Below are 22,824 nucleotides of genomic sequence, written 5' to 3' on the forward strand. Positions count from 1 at the left end.
CAGCAGCAGGAAAAGCACAAAACAGTGGCATTACCTCGGGGCAGATCACTGCCACTGGGGTCACAAGAGTAAGGCGGAAGAACAGCACCAGCTTCTCCCACCTCACTGACTGGAGAAAGAGGAGCTGAATAAACTGGGAATGGCACCGAAGAAACTGTTACAATTGGAAGGAAACAAAAGTCAAATTGTCAATGGCACCTCACATGAGCAAGATGCTATGATACACAACGTAACCTGCACTTCTTTGTCACAGTACTCTTGAAGCATCCCTTGAAGATGTCCAGAAGAAAGTTTGAAAGCAGATGGGAAGTTTCCAGTCTCAGTAGGAGCTAAATAAGTGTCATAAAAGTGAATCTTTGTGCAGATCCTTAACCATCACAGCCAGTGACTGCTGTAAGATAGTAAAGCTTAAGGACCAGTGCCTCATTTCAAGAAGAAAATGAGCTGCAGGAAACAAGGGAGAACGCAGAAAGTCATGGCAGTTCCTTTCTCAGAATCATTTTCTAGTGAAACATTTGTCACTGATGGCTAAAGTTGGCAAGGGGGGAATCTACTGCAGACACCTCTAATTCTCACGTGAATTCAGGGGCAACTGTCCCACTCACAAGATGAAAGCAAGTCAGCTGTGAAGTTACAACTATTAATGCACTATTAACTACAAGCCAAAGAAAGTGACACTTTTAAAACTATTATTATTTAAAAAAGAAGCCAGCCAACCAACCAACCAACCCACCCACAACACAAACCACTTTATTATTTGTCTTGGATAGGTAGGGAAGAGAAAAGGAGAGTGGAGGATGCAGCCAAAAAAAATTAAAAATATAATCAGCATCTAAGTCTACAGGTGTGGTGCATACACTCTACCTGTCTCCCTACAGAAAGGGGAGATACTGTAACTGGCTGGACTGCTGTCTGGGGGAAAACCGCTGTTGTGACAGTAGAAGAATTTCAGAAGAAGCCTGCAGCTGTAGCAGCATAAACACCTATTGAGGCTGAGACTCCTGCAGAGCTCACCAGCACGTGGAGAAGAGTCAGTGTTTGCTAGACTGACTCCACAAAGCAGCAAAAGATTTGTTCAACAAGTGTCTGCTGGTTTTCAGGGCCTCCAGCGCTGAGCCAACATAAGCTGCACTTGTGCCCGTTACCCCAAAACAGGGCTTGTGCCATCATTGTGTCCCCAAGGCTGTGTGCAGGGCCCATCTCACACCCCCTTTTTCTTCACCTACCAAGGACAGAGCCTATGCAGACTGTCAGCTGAGCATTGCAGTTCACATGCACAGACTACTTAATGTTTCCTTTCCAAATTTACCAAGATGAACGCAGCCAGAGGTCTCCACTGCATTTCATTCTCATGATGAAAGGTTCTGATACTTTCTCACAGAAAGGCTGGAGCAGCCTCGTCCCTCACAAGGCAACTGCAATTCTTAAGTCCAGGCTGTTGGACAACTAATTGTCAGGAATGTAACCTGCCAGTGATAAATGACCACACGTTTTCACGTGTTCAATGCCTTTATTTTGTGCTATCAGTGCAAAAACACACACCAAGCCTGCCACCATTTGTGCTACAGCTTTCACAAAACAGATCTTACAAATATACAACAGATCAGAACAGGATTCTTACACTTTCAACAGTCACGAACCCTATGCACAATGACAGTAGTAATACAGCTATTACAAGACTGTGACCACTAAAGGCAAAGAAGTTTTGTTTTGCAAAGTCTGAGTAAGCAATTTCCATCCTCTAATGACCCTGTGCCCAGTTTTAACCCTAGTTCTAACAGCTGCCTACTTCAGTGCTTAAACAAGAACCAGGTGTCTGTGTTCCCATGCAAACCCCCCTCACAGAGGTACATGATGTGACATTCCTTTAGTGACAACAAATGCCTTTGCACATACTTTATGAAGTCAAACTGAAGCGTTGTGTTCCCTGCACTAGTTTTTGTACACTCTTCTCCTGTGTTTGCCTACATAATTGACTGAATCAACATCTTAAACCTAAAGAAAAACATGAAATTTGAAAGAGAAACATGAAATCTAACTGCAGTTGAGTCAACCAACCTAGCCCACCAAGACAGGGTACCATTAACAATATTAACATATAGCTGACAAACAAGAAGCATGAGAAGCCAAGGGAAGAACTGAGCTTATTGCTCCCAGATTACATTCCTTGAGGCACATCATGAGGTGCAGGGTTAGGTGAGGCAATGTAGCTGACTTGTTGCAGCGGTCCAGAACTTACAGCATTAGCAATCTGGGGAGAATTTCCATACGGTGGGTTTATTGTGTGCCAGGTGCTAACACAGCGATAGGCAGGTACTAAAGAATCCATCCCAGGAACAGATTGCTGGCTGAAGGGGTCTGACACCACTGGGTAATAGACTGGCCCGTATGACAGAGGTGGAGGCTCTGCATTTTGAAAGTTACCTTAAAAAGACCAAGACAAACAGAACAAAACACACACTTAATATTTTACCATATCTATAGCTTTTTTAATGCAGACTTTTGTGAACACAGAATTATTTTGGTGGCTGAAAGGGAAAACCCATTAGATGACAACTTTATGTCTATACATGTCCCTTCCAACACAGAAGGCAAGAATTATCTAGGGTCTTAAGTTGGACTACAGAACAACTTGCTGATCTCACTAAAGCCTCTTCAAGAATTGCTTAGCAGCACTCTGCATTGGAGTGTCAGCTTTTACCCAAGTCACTCTTGAAAAGAGCCAATATATTCTTCCTCTATTTGATCTCTGACCATATGACACTCACCTATGCAGGAGAATCACCAACAGAGCAATAAGCCTGCATGCTTCTGAGGAGCAGTTGTTATGCTCTGCTCTTTTACAACAGTTTGTCATATTCCACAGATTTTAATGAGCAGGCATCTGACCTTTTGACATCTTTTGCCTCATTTAATACAATCCTTCTATTCACTGCCAGCAGTATCTACATGCTTGTTACAAAGCTGCTAGGGGCAACTTCAGTTTTTCTGCAAATGTTATGAGCAGTAAGAGATGCAGCTAGCAACAGGGCCTACTCAAGAGCTAACAGCTCAGTATGCTGAGCCTGAAACTAAGATCTGCAACATCTTCCTTTTGAAGAATCCTGTGAAGTACTCATACTTGTCAAAACTCATCTGTCTCCTTTACATTAAATACAGGCATTCTGGTTTGATACCACAAGTAAATAGTTATGACTAAATGATCTATCAGTTAGCAAAGACATTTCTTCACTTTTAGAAAAAGTTCTCACAAGTTAGTGTACCTAGTACAGACCTAGAAAAGATTACTTCTCCCTTTTCATGGCTTTAAAAAGCCCTTACATGTTGCTGGCTACAGCAGTGACTGACATACTTTAAATAGTACCACAGAGAGCAGAACTTGTCATAACCCCTTACCGTCTTACTTCAACAGCTGCAGGCAGGCAACTCCTGCAACCATTCTATTCCTTCACCATTCTGTAGCTATGTGCTCTTAAATACTAACCATTTGCAGGCACTTCCAAGGGAACCTGGTGGACTTCAGTTCGCCCAGCATCAGTGTAAAACTGAGGTACAGACTGATCTAGGACAGAAGCTGGCTCAGCATATGCTGGATAAACTTCCACAGGTGATGGTGGCAGCACTGACTGTACATACACCATGGAAGGCCAGTAGCTCTGATGACAACACTTTGAGAAAAGGGAAAACATTGGGTCAAACAAGCCACTACACAGTCTCCATCCCTCTTCATGTGACACCTTATTAGGAAGAAGTGATTTGATTTTTTCCTTCCTAGCTCCTTAAGATACTACACACACACACACAAAACAATCCCAATACAGCCTACCAGAAAAGATGCTGTTACCTGCACCAACAGTCACTTCAGTTCCACAATGCCATTGTGTCAGATATCTTCAGAGAAGTAAGATTCCTATGTACTGACTTTGTCATATACAAAGACATTTTTCCTATTTCTTCCACTGAAAAAGCTGACATTATTTTTACTTCTCTGAGCAGCAGCATTGATGCTACTCATGACTGCTGGTGCAGACAATTCTTCAGCGGAACAAGAGTTCCCAGAACACAGAGAAACGGTGCTAAGCAGTCTGAACACAGCTGTGCAAGTCCTAGAAGACTCAAACCACACAGCTCTAAGCAGTCTTTGATGTCTTGTCTAAGAGCACAAATTTTCTTAACAGCTTAGGTTCCTCCCCTTACCTTCACAGAGAGAATAATATTTATCCACCACCCTCTGTGAAAACAAAAAGAGCCACCACCACAACCAAAGTAAAATATCTAAACATCCAAAATAGTGTGCTTCACGTTTTGAATTAGAACTTCATTTCCTGAGCTGTACTTTAATCTCCACCAAGCCTACACGTACTAATAGTTGAGTGCACAGGATGCACATTTAGCACACTTGGAAGTCTTCAATACGCCAGCCCATTTGTCAGGAAAACCATGAGGTTTTACAGGCAATTCACTACATGCATTTTAAAAGCACTTACTTGCAATCCCAGATTAAAATAATACCGCAAGACCTTTGTATCTGAAATTAAAGGACATGACATTGAAGAGCAGATGAGCATAAAACAAGAAGCAAAAGAAATAACACACGTTAAGAGTAACTTAAGATGAAATGTTCTTAAAGTACCGTGACAGTACTTCAATACTACTTTCTTCACAGTTTTGAGGGTATAGATTTCACATAGCCAGTAAAACTAAATTTGCATCCAGTTAGATATCTGTGCAATAACAGAACATTTGTCTGACTAACTTAATACCCAACCTCTACAATTACATTAGTTTTAACTTTGGTTTATTCACCGTGATAATTTAAGTGGTATTTGTCAGTATTCTGAGTCTCTGCTGCCTAAGCAACTAGGTCTTAAGCAATTCTGGCTTCCTAACAAGGCTGAGTGTTTAGAAGAAGTAGTATTTCATCAAATAACATTTTAAGTGCCTAAACTAAGTTGACCACAAAAAGCACACAGGCAGTCAGGAACAGCCTTCTCATACAGCAGTGACAACTCACTTCACATGACATACATGCTGCAGATCCTCATACTAGGCTGGCATGTGAGACAACAGGCCAACTCCATAGAGGCATCAGCTTCACACTGCTTTTGCCCAGTGTGAAGTCTAGCTCTGCCTCCATCTCTATTTCCAGAGCTTTGCTGAGCAATGATCATAGGGACATATCAATAGGGACAACATACACAGCAATCCTAAGACCTTCTGACCTAGATTTTGGGATTTCCTAAACTGTATCAACTCAGAAAATGGAGGCAGAGGGAAGGACAAGGAATATACTCCTTGCTTCCCCTTCCTCACAAGGCTACTCAGTTCTTTCCTTTCTTGCAAGTAGTCTTTTACTTCTGCCTGACTAATTTGCCCCCAGACAAATATGGTGAGAAACAATCCAAGATGTGGGGAGGAACTTTAAAACCACTCCCCCAAAACAACAGGGTTTTGAAATTGCAAGTTCATTTGCAACTGTCCAAACAGAGTGAAGCAGTCCTAAACCTGTAAAGTTGGCCACTGAAAGGAGGAAAAAAGAGCACATTTTAATCCTAATACTGTTCTAAAAAGGTGCATAGTTTCTTAGATTCAAATACAGAATTGTTTTAGAGGCTAGGAAAAGGCAAGTCACCTATTCCACAGCAGTAGTTTTATGCATATGTGTATAAACACATATTGATTTTGCTTTAGTACTGCTGGTAGATGAAAGGGAAAGCAAGGGGACAATTAAAAAAAGAGCAACCTTATAAGGGCTTCAGTGTCACACACCTCTGAAATTACTATTTAAACCATCTACATAGCACCTGCCCCACAAGACCAGGGCCTTGACTCCACACTGCTTCCCTGCCCACCCATCTCCCACACATGCCCAGCTCATTGTTTAGCATGGAGGAGAGAAGGCTCAGGGGAGACGTTATTGCTGTCTACAACTACCTGAAAGGAGGTTGTAGCCAGGAGGGGGTTGGTCTCTTCTCCCAGGCAATCAGCACCAGAACAAGAGGACACAGTCTCAAGCTGTGCCAGGGGAAGTTTAGGCTGGAGGTGAGGAGAAAGTTCTTCTCAGAGAGAGTTGTTAGCCATTGGAATGTGCTGCCCAGGGAGGTGGTGGAGTCACCATCCCTGGAGGTGTTCAAGAGGGGATTGGATGTGGCATGTGGTGCCATGGTTTAGTAGTCATGAAGTGTTGGGTGACAGGTTGGGCTTGATGATCCTTGAGGTCTTTTCTAACCTTATTGATTCTATGATTTTGCTGCAGATACAGCATCAGAAATGTGAACCCAGGACTAGAATGCCCCAAGGAGTTGTTCCTCTGCTACAGGTGCTAATTCTCAACTCTCTTACTAGTCAGTGTGTTTGATCAGGGCAACAATCCACACAGCTATTCTGGGAAGTGCACACAGATTCTTCCACTTTCCTTTGCATTCAACAGCTGTAACCTCAATACTTGAAAGCACAGGTGATTTCATTGTGAGAGACAGACAGTAAAATACTAAAAATAACCCAAATGCTGACAGAAATGCCAATGCATTAGAACCTTGCTGAAAGGGCATCTACATTTGGAACAAGTTTGGGGATATTTTTGAGGTCTGATTTTGTTCTTCAATTGTTTATGCAAATCGGTGCAAAACAAGCACAAGAGCACAGCTGCTTCACAGCAGGAATAACAACAGCACAAAGGAGAAGCTGGACGACTGAAGTGACAAACTGAAACTGGAAACACTGATGTCTGTGGAATGCTGCAACAGATTCCAGTTCAGCAGTAGGAGAGCAGTTTCTTTCTATTTCTCTTTAAGATGCCTATAAATCAAGACAGTCTTCAGTGAAACAGGACTACCTTAGGAAGGAACAGCTAAGACAAGAGAAGTTAGCCACCCTGAAATGAAAATACAAAGACTATATTGATTACTGAAAGAAAAAAACCCAAACAAAAAACACCAAAACCCCGATCTTATCTTGCAATGCATCAGGACAAAAACTAGAGTAATATTTTGACTGCACTGATGGGAAGTTCTGGTCAGTCCTTAACTCTGCTGCAGTCTCTGGAACACAGGGCACTGAAGTTGAAAATCATGAATTCTGGGGTGGGCAGAGTATCATCAAGATGATCCTACTGCTGCAGAGAAGTGGAAAACAGAACATTCAAGACAAAACCAGGCCTTGAAAGCACCGGGGAGCATAGAGTTACATCAGCAGTACCTGCGGCAGTAGCAGGCCTGTGAGCAGCCAACCCACAATACTTTGGACCCTGCCTTTTTCCACATCATCTGCTGACAAGAAAAACATGTTACATGGTAAATGCAACTGAAGAAGTCCACAGTATTTCAGCCCAATGCTATTCTGCAGCCTCCCAATTGATATTTATATTTCAAGTAGCTACAAGAACACTTCATCTTATGTGATCCCTCTAGAATTAGTACCCTGAGGGAAAAAAAAAAAACCTACACAGGGACCACGGCACTACTTTAGATGGGAAGGTGTGGAAGAAACCAAGTCAGAGTGAAACTACACTTTTCAAAACTGTGCAAAAAGGAATGCTTGGATTTTGCAGATGATACATATATGCAGCCAGTTCTTTCCCCTTACTCATATCTGAATGAAAACCTGCTCTCAGCACCAAAATAGAACATGGGAGATTCAGGAACTTGAGCTAGCAGTCTGATAAAATCCTGTCATCTGCTGCATTGAGAGATGAGTATTAGAATTTGAAAACTATGAGGCACATACTTCAAACATATCCAGTGCATAGGGGGATACCAAAAAAGCCTCTGTACCTCAACCAATGTGCAGAGATATACCCATAACTGAACCACAACTAAACTCCAACTTGCATCCAGAGCGTTTCTGCTTCAGTGACAGAACAGTCTTGTCTGCCTCTTGTGATGTGTGCAGCAATACAGCAGTGGCACACTCAGGCCTGACAGCACCCCCCATCGAGGGAAACCAAGTTACATGGCAGAACAGCCAGCAGTAGCCATGCTCCTGCAGCTGAGAGGCACTTAGCTTGTAGAAGGAATGCAGACAGATTCATCTTTGGGTTATTAAACAAAGCTCTCTCAGCTACAGGCTCTATTTTTTTTCCCTAAAGCAGTTATCAGAAAAATTGTCTCTCTAGCAAGAAGCAGCATGATACAGGCCAAACACCAGTGCCCTTGGTGTCTGTTTTTCCTCAGATGGTATCTAAAGATGCAGTGATCGCAGATTTCAAACAGATACAAACCTGCTGCTCAAAGCAGAGAATTAACACATTTTCAGCAGAAGCAGCCATAGTATTATTTCTCACTCCCCACGAGCTGCAAAGAGCCATTTCTGCTCACTACAGGTGTTCTCTCAAGTTTCCACAGAGAACACAAGTCAGGAGTGTGCCCAAGAGCAGCAGCAGGAAAAGCACAAAACAGTGGCATTACCTCGGGGCAGATCACTGCCACTGGGGTCACAAGAGTAAGGCGGAAGAACAGCACCAGCTTCTCCCACCTCACTGACTGGAGAAAGAGGAGCTGAATAAACTGGGAATGGCACCGAAGAAACTGTTACAATTGGAAGGAAACAAAAGTCAAGTCAAATTGTCAATGGCACCTCACATGAGCAAGATGCTATGATACACAATGTAACCTGCACTTCTTTGTCATCTCAGTGCCCCTATCTACAAGCTTTATCAGAGTTTTCTTTAGGCATCCCTTGAAAATATCCACAAGAAAGTCTGAAAGCAGATAGGAAAGCTGCAGTCTCTCAAGTCTTAACTGAACCTCTATCTGTGAGTTTCATACTCCAGTTAAGCATAAACATCTTTTTCAGTCATTTGTCAGTACCAGGAAAACAGTGAACAGACTAATTGCTTACAAGTAATCAAAAACATGATACTAAGTCCACAAAAATAAGGAAGGGTTCAAGGCATAACAAAATTATTTGGGACTACTATTAAATATTCATAAGGTGTCCTACATCTCTGGGAGTGATATCTAATAGCATCAGTGAGTAGAAAGCTTAATGTACTAACTAAACCTCAGAGTGGAAAAAACCAAACTGAACTAAGATGATGGAGAAAAGGGAGACAGAACTGAGCAGAGGAAAATGAGCTGCAGGAAATAGAGGGAGAAAGGATCTGCCATGAACTTCTGCCTTCTCAGAAGAACTTTCTAGCAAAACACTTGGCAGTGACAGCTAAAAAGGGGAAGTAGAATCCAAAGCAGACCTCCAATTACAACACAAGTTCAGGGGCAAAGTGAGTTGCCTTCAAAACACGAAAGCAAGAAGTCAGCAGTGAAGTTACAACTATTAAGCCATAGTAAGCCAAAGAAAGTGACAGGGTTTTGGGAAAAACAAAAAAAGAACAGAAAAAACCCCATCATACCACCCCTAAAAAACCCCAACCAATAACAAAACCAACCAACCAAATAAAAGCCAACCACCACAACAAGAACAAAACACCAAAACCATGCCAAACCTTTTAACATTTGTCTTGGATAGGTGGGAGGAGGAAAATGGAGGGAAAGATGTAACCAAAAACTTTGACATCCAAATCCACAGGCACTCTACCTGGCCTCCCTACAGAAAGGGGAGATACTATCACTGGCTGGACTGCTGTCTGGGGGGGAACTGCTGTTGTGACATTAGCTGGAGCGGAGGCAGCAGAATTTGAGGAGTAGCCCGCAGCTGGAGCAGCATAAACACCTGTTGAGGTTGAGACTGCTGCAGAGTTCATCATCTGGAAAAGAGTCCCAGTATTCAGTACACTGTCTTTGACAAAGACTATGGAAATATCACAGTTAAAAAATTGTCACTTTGTGTAAATGCATTTTGAAAACTGCCTTTATGGATAGGTGTAATTATCCCAGTTCTCTAAAACTGGGCTTGAAAATACCAATTTAAAGTTGCAGACACCTGAAAGACATCTTCTCACCCTTCTATTTTGCTTATATTTATAGGGAATTGTATCCTCCTTTGCTGTAAGATAGTGTTAAGAGGCACGGAGAGGGACCCCACAAACTGACAGTAACCAAGCAGAGTGGTCACTTCTCTTCCATGCTACCATGCTAAAGGATTAGGTACTACCTTCTGGGTATAGCTGTAGGAAGCCACTCCATCTTGAGGTGACACAGAGACCAGCCCTTCCTCCTGTAGGGATTTCAAAGCAAAGCATAATCCATTTAAGAGGCAAAGAAGTCACAAGACACACACACCATATTCCCACATTATTTTTATTTATCCACTACAGAGACACAGAGGATCTTTTGTAAACCATGTAAACGCAGTTTATTCTGACATGCACAGGCCTGGCTTTCACACCCAGTGTAGACCAGTAGGGAACTGAGTATGTAGATAAAAATAATATTGAAATATTTCAAAATCACTTCTATGAGGTGACATGCCTCCAGTCCCACAGCGGAGGAGTAAGACTACCTGGAATAAGATTTGAAGAATAGCATTAAGAAAAGCACCCAAATATAGGCCTTCTCTCTGCACAGGGAGGGGTGGAAAATCACTAATATACCCAGCAGTACTCAGACTGTACTCACAGCCTGAGACAAAAGCCTCACCATTTAGGGGAAAAAAAGGGAGTGAATATATAGAAGCAGTAATAGAAGTAGTATCTGACCAACTGTTAAGCCTGCATCCAAGGACAGTTTCTATGAAGCATACTACCCACTTCCAGAATTCCTACTCTGAACAGACAGTGACTGCAGCTTACCAAATTGGCTGTAGGTTCGCCTGAATTAAACACTGCTGCACTTTCACAGTCAGGATCTGAAAGGCACAGGCAAAATTAATTAGGAAAAAAAAAGTGACATTAAATCTAATCTTTCCAAAACTAGAAAGATGGTCATAATGAGTGCATTGCATTCACCAAGTCTTCCATCAGTAAATGCTGAAGTTTTACTTACCTGGAGGCACATAGATAAATTCTTCATTAAATTTCCCTACAAGGGGGAGAACAGGAAGCTTTGATTTCAGGGGAAAAAGTCAAACAACTGAAAAGCTGAAGTTACCAGAATTACATTTCAGGTGCTTTCAGTATCATCTTTGTGCAGAAAAGATAGAGAGCAGTTAAGATACACGTATTTTGTTATTCCACCAAGTCAAGGTTGCTGTTACCAAACTGATTCCATGCATTTTTAAGCATTGACTTGGCTTGCTAGAGATCTACACAATGACAAGGGTAATGGCATGGCAGGCTTAAACAGAAGTGACACATTCCTATCAAACAAAGAAGAAAAATAACATGCTCACAGGCACATTCAAAGCTCACAAACATTCAGATGCAAGGAATCTAATTTGGCAATCAAAAGCACACTATGTCTACAGGTAAAAGGCATCCCTAATGCATCATGCTCTGGTCAGCCAGCATCACTGCTACAGCTTGGTGCAGGTTTAAGTCCTGAAAAATAATCATCATACTAATACTTTGAGATTGGACAGTGGATCTTTGTAAATTTTGTGTTTTCACCTACTAGTACTTAAAGAACTCACCATTTTCAATTGTTTCTTCTTCCTCCTCTGAGGAATTCAGGGTTTGCTTGTTAGGTGGAACAGAGTTTTGGCCTCTCCTTGCTACCCAAAATCCTGCTGGACCATGGACAATGGAAGGAGGGTTACCCTGGCTCTAAAAAGAAGAGTCAGAAGCATGCAATTAGAAATAGGTTTAAAGCCTTTCCATGCTCTACACACACATAGTGGAAATAGGCTGTGGCCCAAGCTTGTTGCAACCAAAATTTCCTAAAATTACCATTTGTGTATCTGTTCCTGTGCACCTGGATGACAGCAAAATGACTGCAGACAATTCTTTCACCTTTCCTTCTGACAAGCATACTTAAGGTAATTGATTTCTGAAGACCCACCACTGACCTATGCCATAGTCAAGCTGCTCGTTATTAGAACTTTGGCAGCTTTATCTCAAGTAACAAATCTGAAATGGAGAAAACAGATCCCAGAACAGCTACTCCCTAATAAACTCCTTCATTCTGCATCTTGGAGCATTCCTACCACACCCCCAGCAGATCAGTTCATCCAAATACTTTAATTATCATGAAAAAAAGATTTCTTTAGTCACAACTAGTGAAACCCATGGGTGACTGCTGGCATAGAAACCACTGTCCACACTAACTTGACCCACACAAGCAAGCCTGAGTCTTTCATAGAGCAGAACCCATCAAGGTTTCCAACAGGACCCCTTTAACACTTCCCTTGCTCTTTGTCTTTCCACTGATGTCAGTCCTTAGGTGCACCACAATTTAGAGAGTTGTCTGAAGCAGCAATACAGGATAGGATTGAGATGCTTGAGTAAAAGAAGCTGATTCACTTTTATGTGATATCTAAGGTGACACACAAAATTTTCCTCAGAAGGCATGGTGAGTATGAGATAGACAAAGAACTCAGAGAAGCTTGTAAGATCTCCAAAGCTGAAGCAGATGTGGTAAGTCAGAAGATTCTCCCACCAGACCTCTAGAAGGATGGCAGAGTTTGCTGTGGGACACATCTTTTCCCAGGAAATGTTATACTCCTTTACTGAAGACAAGGAAGAGACAGAGAAAAGGCTTTGGCATTGACAATAACAAAGTAACTGAATGAACATGAAGAACAATTCATTAGGAGCTGCAAGGTACAGTCCAACAAAGGAGATGCAAAGCTGGTAAACTGCATTGATTTCATGCTGGAACAAAAAGAACTGCAGCATAACATACTGTTATTCTTTGATGCTCTTGGAGGAAGAATGAGAGCAAAGATTACAGATGTAGTACGAGGACAAATTAAAATGGCTACTTCTGAAACAGCATTGAGCAAGTTCCCCAACTTCCATTTAAATACGAGTCTAACATTTGTTTATAGCAAAAAAAATCCAATGTACCAAGGTGGCTGCAGAGAAAGTCTGCTCTCCTATTCAGGTACCTAAACATATATTGATTTTTTTCTAACATATCCAGCTTTGTACTAGGCTCAGACTCCAAATAACAGATTTACTTCCCAGTTTAAGAACAAATTGTGCCTCTTCACCTACAACCTGACAGTAAGAATGCTTCAGAAGTCTGTATTTGTAATTTTCTCCTATTTCTGTAACAGAAGAAATCTGTCTGAGGAATATGCTAGCCCAAAACATCACAACTAGGAACAATTCAAGCTATTACTACAGAGTTTCTCGATCCAGTTACATGAACAATCAATTACCTTTTCACTTGTTTGCAACACTTTCCCCCACAATCCTGAGTGCTAGAGAGAGACATCCACACTAGGAAGGGAATTTTTGGGTTTGATTTTGAACTACAGCAGTAAGAAGAAATGTGCCCCTAAATTTATTAGAATAAAATTAAAACAAGTGCTTCCAGTGACAGGAAGGCGAAAGAGGAACTTTAAGAAAGTTTCCCAGGATCTACACTTATTTCAGCCTTCCCTTCTCAAAACCACATTCACTGCTGAAGTTCATTTTAAAAAAATAAAAAGCTGCTGCTATACATGTTGGTAAAGCAGCACTGTGCTTTTGTACAACATCCCCCTCCTCTTTGACAGGCTTTAACATATCCCTAGCTGATAACTTACTGGTAAAGTAGGAAAAGCAGCATCATCCTCTCCTTCAATTTCATAGAAAGCTACACCTTCTTCTGGTGCTTGAGGCTCTTCTCCATTCCCTGGCACAAACCCATACTGACATTCCTTATTCACATACTGCATGTGACGGCGGCTCCGAGTATATGAGCTTTAAAAACAATCAAGGAGGTTAAGAATCACCACTGTGTGGTGTTTCATCTTGGTTTCATTGCTTGGTTCTAACTCTGCTCTTTTTGGAGAGCCACATTAAGCTCCTTGTTTCATACTGTGCCACTAACAGCCAACTCAGCCTTCTGCATCACTCTCCCACCATCATCCCCAACTATTCCTGGGCAGTGTTTTGTAAAGAGTTTTACATTCACTTACCAGGACCTGTAGCAGGAATTGTCACAGCTCTGATAGCATCTCTTTCCTGGACTGGGGTAGAATGTTATTTGTGGGCCAACCATGTTGTGCCTGTTTATAAATCGGGCAGATCCCCTAAGTTTAAAGGGTAAAAGGTGCAATTACCAGGAAGTGCCTCTGAGATGGAACTAATTTGCAGTTGCCTACCTAACCAACACAAACTCTCTCCTAACTACTCTGCAGTAAAAATTAAAGTATTACAAATTATGATTTCAGACAGGTTTTCAAGGCTCATACCTTGGCATCCCAAATCCACGGTTGTGTCTCTGAGGAGGGTGCTGAGGGTGATAAGGTTCATAAGGTGCCACGTTTCCACCACCCTGTGAGAGGAGAACTGGAGAGCGTCCTGAAGGAATGCTGGGCTGTAGGCGAGGTGGAAGGACTGGCTGACCCCTGCTGTAAGCCACAGCCATAAAGACTTCCTTCCCACGAATTTTCTTCAACATTCTCTTCCGTGTTTTCACATCCATTTCTGCAGTTTCAGTTGAGGACAGGGGGGGGGGAAAAAAAAAGACAGAGTACACCTTTAACAGCTGACTCCAGAGCTATGCTTTCTTTATCATTTGAGAAGAGGCAGTATTTAGACACATGAGAAATGGTGAGCTAATGGTCTGTCCCAGAAAAAGTGCATTTTAAATATGGAAACTTCATACCTTTATGTTGAAGGTTCAAGCAAGTGTTCTAAATTAAGAGCAGAATACAGACATCTCACTTGCCAATACCTTCCCAGCTTCAGCTTATCAAACCAGTACTGTGTGTTAAAATCTCTTTATGAAGGTTGCATGTATTCATAAAAATAAGAAAAAGTTTTAAAAAATAAATCCACATTAAACCAACATGATCTGTAGTTAAATGGCTGAGGAAACCCTAGTTGATCCTAGCATCAATTTTAAGGCCGAGTCAGAGAAGACTTTTGGTTCAAAGACTCAGTCTTTACATGTAGTTCTCAAGTGACCAATTTCTTCCTGGTAACTGTGAGCAATACCAACTTTATGATGTATTTTTTTGCTCTTTTGTAAAAGAAAATTCACCCCCCTTTCTGAAGGATTACTTTACATCAAACCCCTGTAGACACCAAACTTTATACCACAGGCTGAATTAAGTGACTTCCAGTATCTGAAGACTGCTACTGTTACAGCTGTCCGGAGTATCTTCCCAAATCCCCTCCACCAGCCCTAAAGGAAGGAATGTTTCCAGAAACCTTGTACAAACCTACTGCTGAGAAGTATCCACCTGTTATCTTCTGATAGGTTCCTCCCTTTCGGCTGGGAACCATATTCCAAGCAAAGACAGGGGCCACCTGGGTCACTGGTTTTAAGTCTGCCAAAGGAACTGTATGCCTGCACGAAGAACACTGATGTCAGCAGCACCACAAGGATACACTGCATAATTACACAACAAAAGCTGGAACACCACTAAGGTAGAATAAAATACTTTTAAAATAAAAAGTAAAAGGCAGGCAGGAAGTTTGTGAAAATTATCTGTTTCTCTGACACTAAGTACACATTAGTATTGCTTGTTTCTTAAAGGAGACAAGCTAGGATTAAGCGATTAAGCTTCAACACTAGTGATTTCCTGAGTCAAGTCTTTCTTCTCTGCATTTGGTTGCCTCCAGAGGTATACCTGAAAGCATCTGAATTTTCATAGTATGTCATTAAGCTGAATTCTAGGTTTGAAGAAGGGGGAATGCTTTGAACAGCAAGATGGAAAAACTGATCAGACTCAGCAAAAGTGCTAACAAGTTAGTTGTTGGGCACCACATAAAATTCAGGAGAAATCAACAGCAGAGGGCAACGTGCTATTTGTCAATTAAGCCCTAAATGCAAAGATCACTTTGACATTCCAGAAAAGGGCATTTCACAGAAAGCATTCCAATAATGATTTTGGTCATTAGAAATCATCTCTTGCAACATCTTATTTTAACAGTGATAGCCAAAAAGGAAGCAAAGCCTCACTTTATATTTAAAAGCCTAGATGATCATTTCAAAGTATCTTAATCCTTTTTTAAGCATCTGTGAATACACAAACACAAGTAAAGAGCACAAATATGAAGTTTTCACCAGACTGCTTACTTTTCTGCCAGCTCCTCAACGAATACAGTCAACGTGTTGCCATCCTGCCCAACCTCCTGGATATGAGCATTGTAATACTTACCTCCAGGCTCCAGCCGTACCTGGAGAGAGAACAAGGGAAGCTCTGGAGAAGCCAAACTACATCAGAGGCTTCAGAATACCAATCACTAATAGTGAAGGCTGCTCCCTAGCTGCTCCTTTGCTACCGAGCTGACCCACAAATACTTCTTCAAAATAGCAGGCAAAATAAAAAGCACTGTACTAACATCAAGCAGGAAGAAATACAGAAAATCAGTCTTGTGAGTGACTGAGAGGTAAGAAGATACCCACTTTCTAACTTCATTTTTTTGTAAGACACTGTGTCAATCAGGTTAAGTACCAAGGAAGATCGCTATTTAAGAACTTGAGAAGATGAACTGGAAATTGGAAAGCTCAGCTATAAACAAGTCACTGTGTTAATCATCAGCACTGTCTCAAACAGCGATAGAACAAAAAACACTCACTACATCACTACATACAACATCAGACTACAAAGAAAGCTGACCTTCCTTACAGCATCTCCTGGCCAGATCATCCTGCTCTTCCCTTTTTAGCTCTTAGCTTTCTACTTTACATAAATATTTGCTACATTGCTGTTGAGAACTGTTAGACTGCCCAGACTTGTTGCTGATCCCCAGTGTAAAAACCTAACGGACAGCACCCTGTGCATCTTGAACTCTCTGTCTTGAAACTTCCACATTTATAGAATATGTATCACTGGTCCATGATGAATTTCACACTACCCACTGTTAAAGGTAGATTCTTAGAGAGAAATTAAATGAAAAAGAAAGTCAGATTAACAGCTACAAGGAGAGAATGAGAAAAGTCTTGGAAAATTCTAGGGAGTCAAATGACTTGATGGTGGCTTCCCATACTCCATTTAAAGCAGTTTTAGTAATTTATCATAACTGAGTCTCCTTTTGAGTACTAACCTGACACTTGTCTCCTATATAGTACTGTCTCCCAGCAAACACCATGTAGTCAGTTTTTTGAAGCTCTAAAAATAAATGAATAAATAAATAAAGAGGGAAAAGCCTTTAAACTATTGTTCTTTCTTCACGCATCCTTAAAGTACTTCATGACAGCATCCAACTAAAAATTATAGGCCACGTGAATGAAATATTTCCTATACACATCTGTACATTCCCCAGAGTAACAGTGAAGTAACTGTAGATGTTCTTGTAACAGACCATAACCAGGCTAACTCACAGCAGGGCAGTAATATCTAGCTACTGCACTAAGTAGGACTACTACCATGATACCACAATGTCTTTTGTGACGGTACTGAGTTAAACCTATATTTGATACCAATCCCGGTGTTAAGAATGTTGAGTGTGTTCTGCCTTGCCAGAGAAGTAGCACTTGGCAAAAATGAGGTATTAGGAAAAGCTAACATTGCTTAAAGTCTCCTTGCTGCTGAATTTCAGAGGGTTTGCTCCATCCCTTGCCTGGATTCTCTGCAGGTCAGTACTCTACACAAGTAATTAGTCACTATGATCTGTTCCCAGAATTTTTATGATGCTTATTTCTCCTTTTGCAGCTGTGAAATTATAGAGTTCTCCAGTACGCAAAGTACTTGGGGTCAGACATCCAACACCACTTCAAAACTTCCCCTTCTCAGTTACTTCTTGCTTTACAGATCACCAACAGTATACGCCAAAAAGCAGCAACATAACCCAAGCCACAAAGATCAGGAAATCTCACCAGACTGTTCAAAGCCCAGGACTGCTGGGAAGCAAGAGAAAATATCTCATTTCACAGATTTCAATGCTAAATCTAAGATCTTCATTATGATACAACTCTGAAGTGAAAAATTGTGGTTTAAAAAGCAGTTCTGGTATGCATGCTACAACAACAAAACTCTCAAATTTGAACAATTTCTAATACAGCAGCAGGGTAAGAGAGACCTGTATTCTGCTTGGAGTCCTTCTGTATCTCCTATACTACAGTCAACAAGTGGCAGATCAGGTTGCTAAAAATCTGACATCCGCCTTACACAGTGTATATTTCATACTTTGAAATGAAGCCAAGAAACCAGCTACTGGCAGGAAGATGACACCCACCCCTCAGATATTTATACACATTGATGAGACTGTGTATCATCAATGTGTATAAATACCTGAGGGGTGGGTGTTAAGTGGAGGGGGCCAAGCTCTTTCTGGTGGTGCACAGTGATGAGACAAGAAACAACAGGTTCAAGCTTCAACACAGAAGATTTCACCTCAACATGAGGAGAAACTCCTTTACAGTGAGGGTGACAGAGCATTGGAGCAGGCTGCCCAGAGAGATTGTGGAGTCTCTTTCTCTGGACACTTTCAAAACCCACCTGGATGCATTCCTGTGCAGACTACCCTAAGTGATCCTGCTCTGGCAGGGGGGTTGGACCCGATAATCTCTTGAGGACCCTTCCAACCTCTAATGTACTGTGATACCTACAAGTATCTATTGGGTTAACCAGTATCATTCACACCTCAGCTGTGAAGAACAGGTGGCATCAGATTCATAAATACAGTACTGAGCCTAGTTAAAAAAGTTGTGTTTTTCCCTTTTTAAAGATACCTTTTCTGCTGTCCAGCCAAACATCAAACTCCACATTGCGATAGATCTCAGAGTCCAGTGCCTTTAGCACTTTATAAGGAACAGGCATCTTTGGATTTTCTGGAGGCTAAAAACAGAGTGGAAATGGAGCATTAACAAGTAAGTGCATTTCATGCGCTCAGCACAGTCTCAGTCTGCCAGCACTTGTCGACCACTTTAAGATGTATACACACTATTTCCCACAATTATCACTTCCACTATATTTGCCTAAAAACTAAAGCTCAAGAAAACGACAAACACAGTTGAGATTTTAGAAGCTGGACAAGCAGACTTTGGACAGGTTAGAAAGGCCCAAGAGTAACATCTGGCATGTTCTTTACACAAAACCCACCCAACCAGAAATCAAAGGAGCCTAACCAGACCAATAAAGGCATGGCTTCAAAAGTTGGTGGAAAACATCAGTTATTATATCGGAAAAAAGGTTTCTATATAGTTTCTAAACTTGTTTCAAGTTACTTATAATGTATTCAAAACAAAAGTGAACTGATTTAAACCAGTTCTGGCTAAAAAAAAGAGCAGACCAGGAAACATCTGCTAAGCTCCATCTTGGGGGAAGAAAAAATTAGCTACAGGAGAACAAGAGAATCTCAGAAAGGAAAAAGGATTATCCAATTTAATAGAAACTCAAGGGCAAACTCCAAAAAAACAAGCAGACAGAAGACTTTTTTTTTTTTAAGTGGAAAAGAAGGTTTAGCTCTAACAAGGGTGACATCATACAACAACAAAGATAACCCACCATAAGGAATTCTTCCCTAACTGACAAACCTTTTCCTCTTCACTGCCTTGTTTGAACTTATCTTCCTGTGGATTGTCAGTTTCATTTCCTTCCCAGTTGTCCACTCTAAGTGATTGAAAATAAGATTACAAAAGAATGTGTCATTTCTAGCCAGGATTAAAATTAACCAATTGTTCATAAAATCTGAAAAAGCACCATGGTGCCATCAAGTGGTACATTTAGCCTTAAACACCAGCCACGGCTGCAATGCCATATAGAACAACCCTTCAAGTTCCAGGAGTGTGACCTTTACTTGTTCCAACATCCACCCCCAACAAGGCCTACCACTTCCAGGAGGGAAGGATGAAGATGATTCTACTGACTAATTAGTCCCTTGCACTGCCAAGTACAAGACAACCTGTTACAAATCCTATCACACCAGTGTCAGCTGCAAGTATCTAGTAATGGTCAGAAGCACGTCTCAAGCCTTTCTAGAGGCTTGAACAAGGGTTTTCTATAGGTCTGTCTTTTTCCCCTCATCCTCAGTGATTCAAACAACTTGAATAGTGCCACCATTTAATTGTATTTGGGGTAGGATGTCATTAAGAAAGGACACACAAGAAAATAAAGCAGAGTTCATTGTCTCAATACACTATTGCATCTTCAGAGCTACAAAGCTTTAGAAGAGTATTAAGAGTTTCTCACTATAAAAGTATTTTGATGTCATAAGGAACAATTTAATTTACAAATAAGCTGTTATTTTACAGAGTTAGATGCAACTACAACATAGCCAGCAGCAGAGGATGGTCAATTATGACATCTCCTAGCTGCAAGGCAAGCAAAATATAGTCCAGCTGTCTGTTCATGTCATGAGACAGGAAAGCGTTAATACCCCATGAGCATTCGAAGAAACTGGGAAAAGTTGCCCTTGGCAAGGGTTTTTGTTTTTTAGGATTTGTTTTAATTTCCCTTTTGCCATATCCCCTTCATAAAATACTACCTCTTTTCTGATGGTTTTCTGGATAGTTTTTCATGAAGATAATCAAAGTTTGCATCCTCACTTCCTACAGGGCCACTGTTTCTGTTCTTCTTGGATCCACTTCGAAACAGCTCAACTGCAGACCTTAATTCTTCTTCATCCATGCCAAACACATCTTTGTACAGGACCTCATATAATACAGCTGAACAAATCAACACAAAGCTCAAGCCAAATTAAGATACTACCAGATCCACTAGAACTGCTGCAGTTTTCAAGGTAAGCTTATCTTTGGATAACTACTGGTACAAGGCACTAGTTATAATAAATTTTATTAGAAAGGATCATAAAGTAATTCAGGTAATTAATCTGATCCAATATCTCACTTAACCAATAATGAGTCTATGTATATATTAATACAAAATAAAAGAGCTTCCCTCTACTCCCCAGTCCTGAAATCCAAAACAAACACTGCCTATAAACATATAAGAACACAATTCTCCTCTATAGAAAAATTATTTCAGGTTCACCCTGGCAAATGGCAGCATCTTCCTGGAATTGTTTTGTGTACACCGAGTCATAATGGCCGTTGCCGGAACAACACAGTAAGATCTGGGAAAACAAAACAAAAAAGGCTTTAAGGTTGGAATGCTGTAAACCCAAACTACTTCTATTTTATATCACAGCTCAAGACTACACTATTCTTCCATTCTACAGTCAGCATCAACTCGTTAAGAAAACAATAAATATAAAGAATAACAGGAAGAAGCTGGAGAACCAGCTTAGAAATGAATCCCAGGTAAAATCTCTATTATATAAAGGAAAACTATCAACTTGTACATGGTGCTGAGTTAAATAAGAGTTTGTTTCCACCTTACTTCTGCAATCACCACTTGCTCTAGAAGTGAAATAATTACAAGCCTTTAAGTGCAGTATACCCAAGATACAGCGCCCAGAAATCAAAGGCACATTTCACCCTTTCTTACCCAAGGAACTAGAAGAACATCAACCTCTCTAGCCCTCAACACCACCAGTCAGCACACTGCCAGCAAGGACACTTCCCAGTGATTCAGGAGGAGCTGGCATGCCAGGACTCTTAATTGAGGATGCATTGTCTTCTGCCAACACAAGCTCTCATCTTATGGTGAGAATGAGCAACACCAGAAAAAGCTGCTGCCTGTACAAGCAATCTAATGACAGACAGCTGCCAGCACTAAAGGAGAGCTCTGGTGGAAAAGCCATGGAAGACAAACACATCCAGAACACGATGCTTGATTTTTAAATTCAGCTCCTTTTGGAGTTAGATTACACAGAAAAAGAAGTGCACATAAACCAAGTCAGTAATCCTAACCAACAGGGAAGGGCAGTTGCAGCAGCACAGATTTCAGAGCAGACCAGCCACTTCAACAAATTAATAGCCCATACTGCAATCCTTTTCTCTGGCATCGTGCCTGAGCTAGCCATGTAAATCCACAAGCACACTTACATGACTGCAAAATACACAAGAGGGGGCATTAGGGAGCTAATACAGAGCATTTCTCCTTTATTTTCCTTTCTTTTGCCACCAGCAATAATTATTGTATAGATAAGCTGTACTATTAGCTTCCATTCTTAGCTGGGCTCAATTTGCATGTCACAGAAACGAATCAATTTGTTAGATTAATCTATTTCCACCAATTTACCCTCTTCCAGAGGAAAAACTGCATGTCTCATCTAACTCCAGGAAAACAGGCACTGAAGGTAGGCAGAATATCTTCTCTTGGCCACAATGATAAATCTATGTTGTTCTGTTCTTCAACTCAATCCAGGTATTTCATCCTATCCTGTCAGCTCAAATTTCCACTGGGAAGTGTTTTTTACTCAAAATGATTTCAGAAACATGAAAGAATATTCTGGAATTGTGATGTTACCCTTTCTTCCCAAAATAATCATTCCAATAATGATCTGGAGGAACACAGAGATTGGCAAGGGAACAGCACACAATGCATCCCCCCAGAGAGAAGCAAAGCTACTCTGAGTTAATTGTTGCGTAAAAATTGTGCTTTTTTTTCCTGAGCTGAAGTCAGCTTTGGGGGTGTGTTGAAGTATGCATGAGCACTGGAGTTATGGAAGCTCATTTCCCATACTGAGTTTTTACAGTTAAATGGGACTGGATGCAAATAGGACTCTCCTTACCTTGTCCTCAAAACCACTGTCTGTAGCATAAGTGGGTGGCTTTCCTGGGTACCGATACAGAATGAAGTCTCGCCTAGATAAGCAGAGGAAAACCAAACTTGAAAGAGCAAAACTATGTTATGAGGAAGTTCACAGGGAGCTGTTCAGAGAATTCACCATATAATATACACACACACACATATATATGTATGCAATGATCAAGTTGAATGCTCTTCCTGATAAATTAATGACAACATACAGCGAGAACTAGATGAGAAATCACCAGTTCATCTTAGAGGAAAATTATCTGGCAAGACCACTACATTTTT

General features: G+C 41.1%; 1 protein-coding gene across 1 annotated transcript in view; it reads right to left on the bottom strand.

Moving 5' to 3' along the window:
• Positions 1 to 1,500: 1,500 nt before the first annotated feature.
• Positions 1,501 to 22,824, bottom strand: part of ALG13 (ALG13 UDP-N-acetylglucosaminyltransferase subunit) — a 28,824-nt gene continuing 7,500 nt past the window's right edge. Inside the window, exons 9-28 of the mRNA XM_068152261.1 lie at positions 22,517 to 22,589; positions 20,872 to 20,953; positions 20,366 to 20,546; positions 19,416 to 19,491; positions 18,612 to 18,717; positions 16,985 to 17,049; positions 16,014 to 16,114; positions 15,154 to 15,281; positions 14,179 to 14,413; positions 13,903 to 14,016; positions 13,528 to 13,684; positions 11,467 to 11,599; positions 10,881 to 10,916; positions 10,688 to 10,743; positions 10,051 to 10,113; positions 9,535 to 9,703; positions 8,406 to 8,525; positions 4,488 to 4,528; positions 3,485 to 3,668; positions 1,501 to 2,424 (exon numbers count right to left, since the gene is read on the bottom strand). Coding sequence (XP_068008362.1) covers positions 2,159 to 2,424; positions 3,485 to 3,668; positions 4,488 to 4,528; positions 8,406 to 8,525; positions 9,535 to 9,703; positions 10,051 to 10,113; positions 10,688 to 10,743; positions 10,881 to 10,916; positions 11,467 to 11,599; positions 13,528 to 13,684; positions 13,903 to 14,016; positions 14,179 to 14,413; positions 15,154 to 15,281; positions 16,014 to 16,114; positions 16,985 to 17,049; positions 18,612 to 18,717; positions 19,416 to 19,491; positions 20,366 to 20,546; positions 20,872 to 20,953; positions 22,517 to 22,589 — 2,386 coding nt within the window. The 3' untranslated portion in view covers positions 1,501 to 2,158. The remainder of the gene's footprint in view (positions 2,425 to 3,484; positions 3,669 to 4,487; positions 4,529 to 8,405; positions 8,526 to 9,534; positions 9,704 to 10,050; positions 10,114 to 10,687; positions 10,744 to 10,880; positions 10,917 to 11,466; positions 11,600 to 13,527; positions 13,685 to 13,902; positions 14,017 to 14,178; positions 14,414 to 15,153; positions 15,282 to 16,013; positions 16,115 to 16,984; positions 17,050 to 18,611; positions 18,718 to 19,415; positions 19,492 to 20,365; positions 20,547 to 20,871; positions 20,954 to 22,516; positions 22,590 to 22,824) is intronic.

The sequence above is a fragment of the Melanerpes formicivorus genome, unplaced genomic scaffold (genome assembly GCF_026170545.1).
Source record: "Melanerpes formicivorus ecotype bairdi unplaced genomic scaffold, bMelFor1.0.p_v2 SCAF_22, whole genome shotgun sequence".
In the NCBI taxonomy this organism is placed as follows: domain Eukaryota; kingdom Metazoa; phylum Chordata; class Aves; order Piciformes; family Picidae; genus Melanerpes; species Melanerpes formicivorus.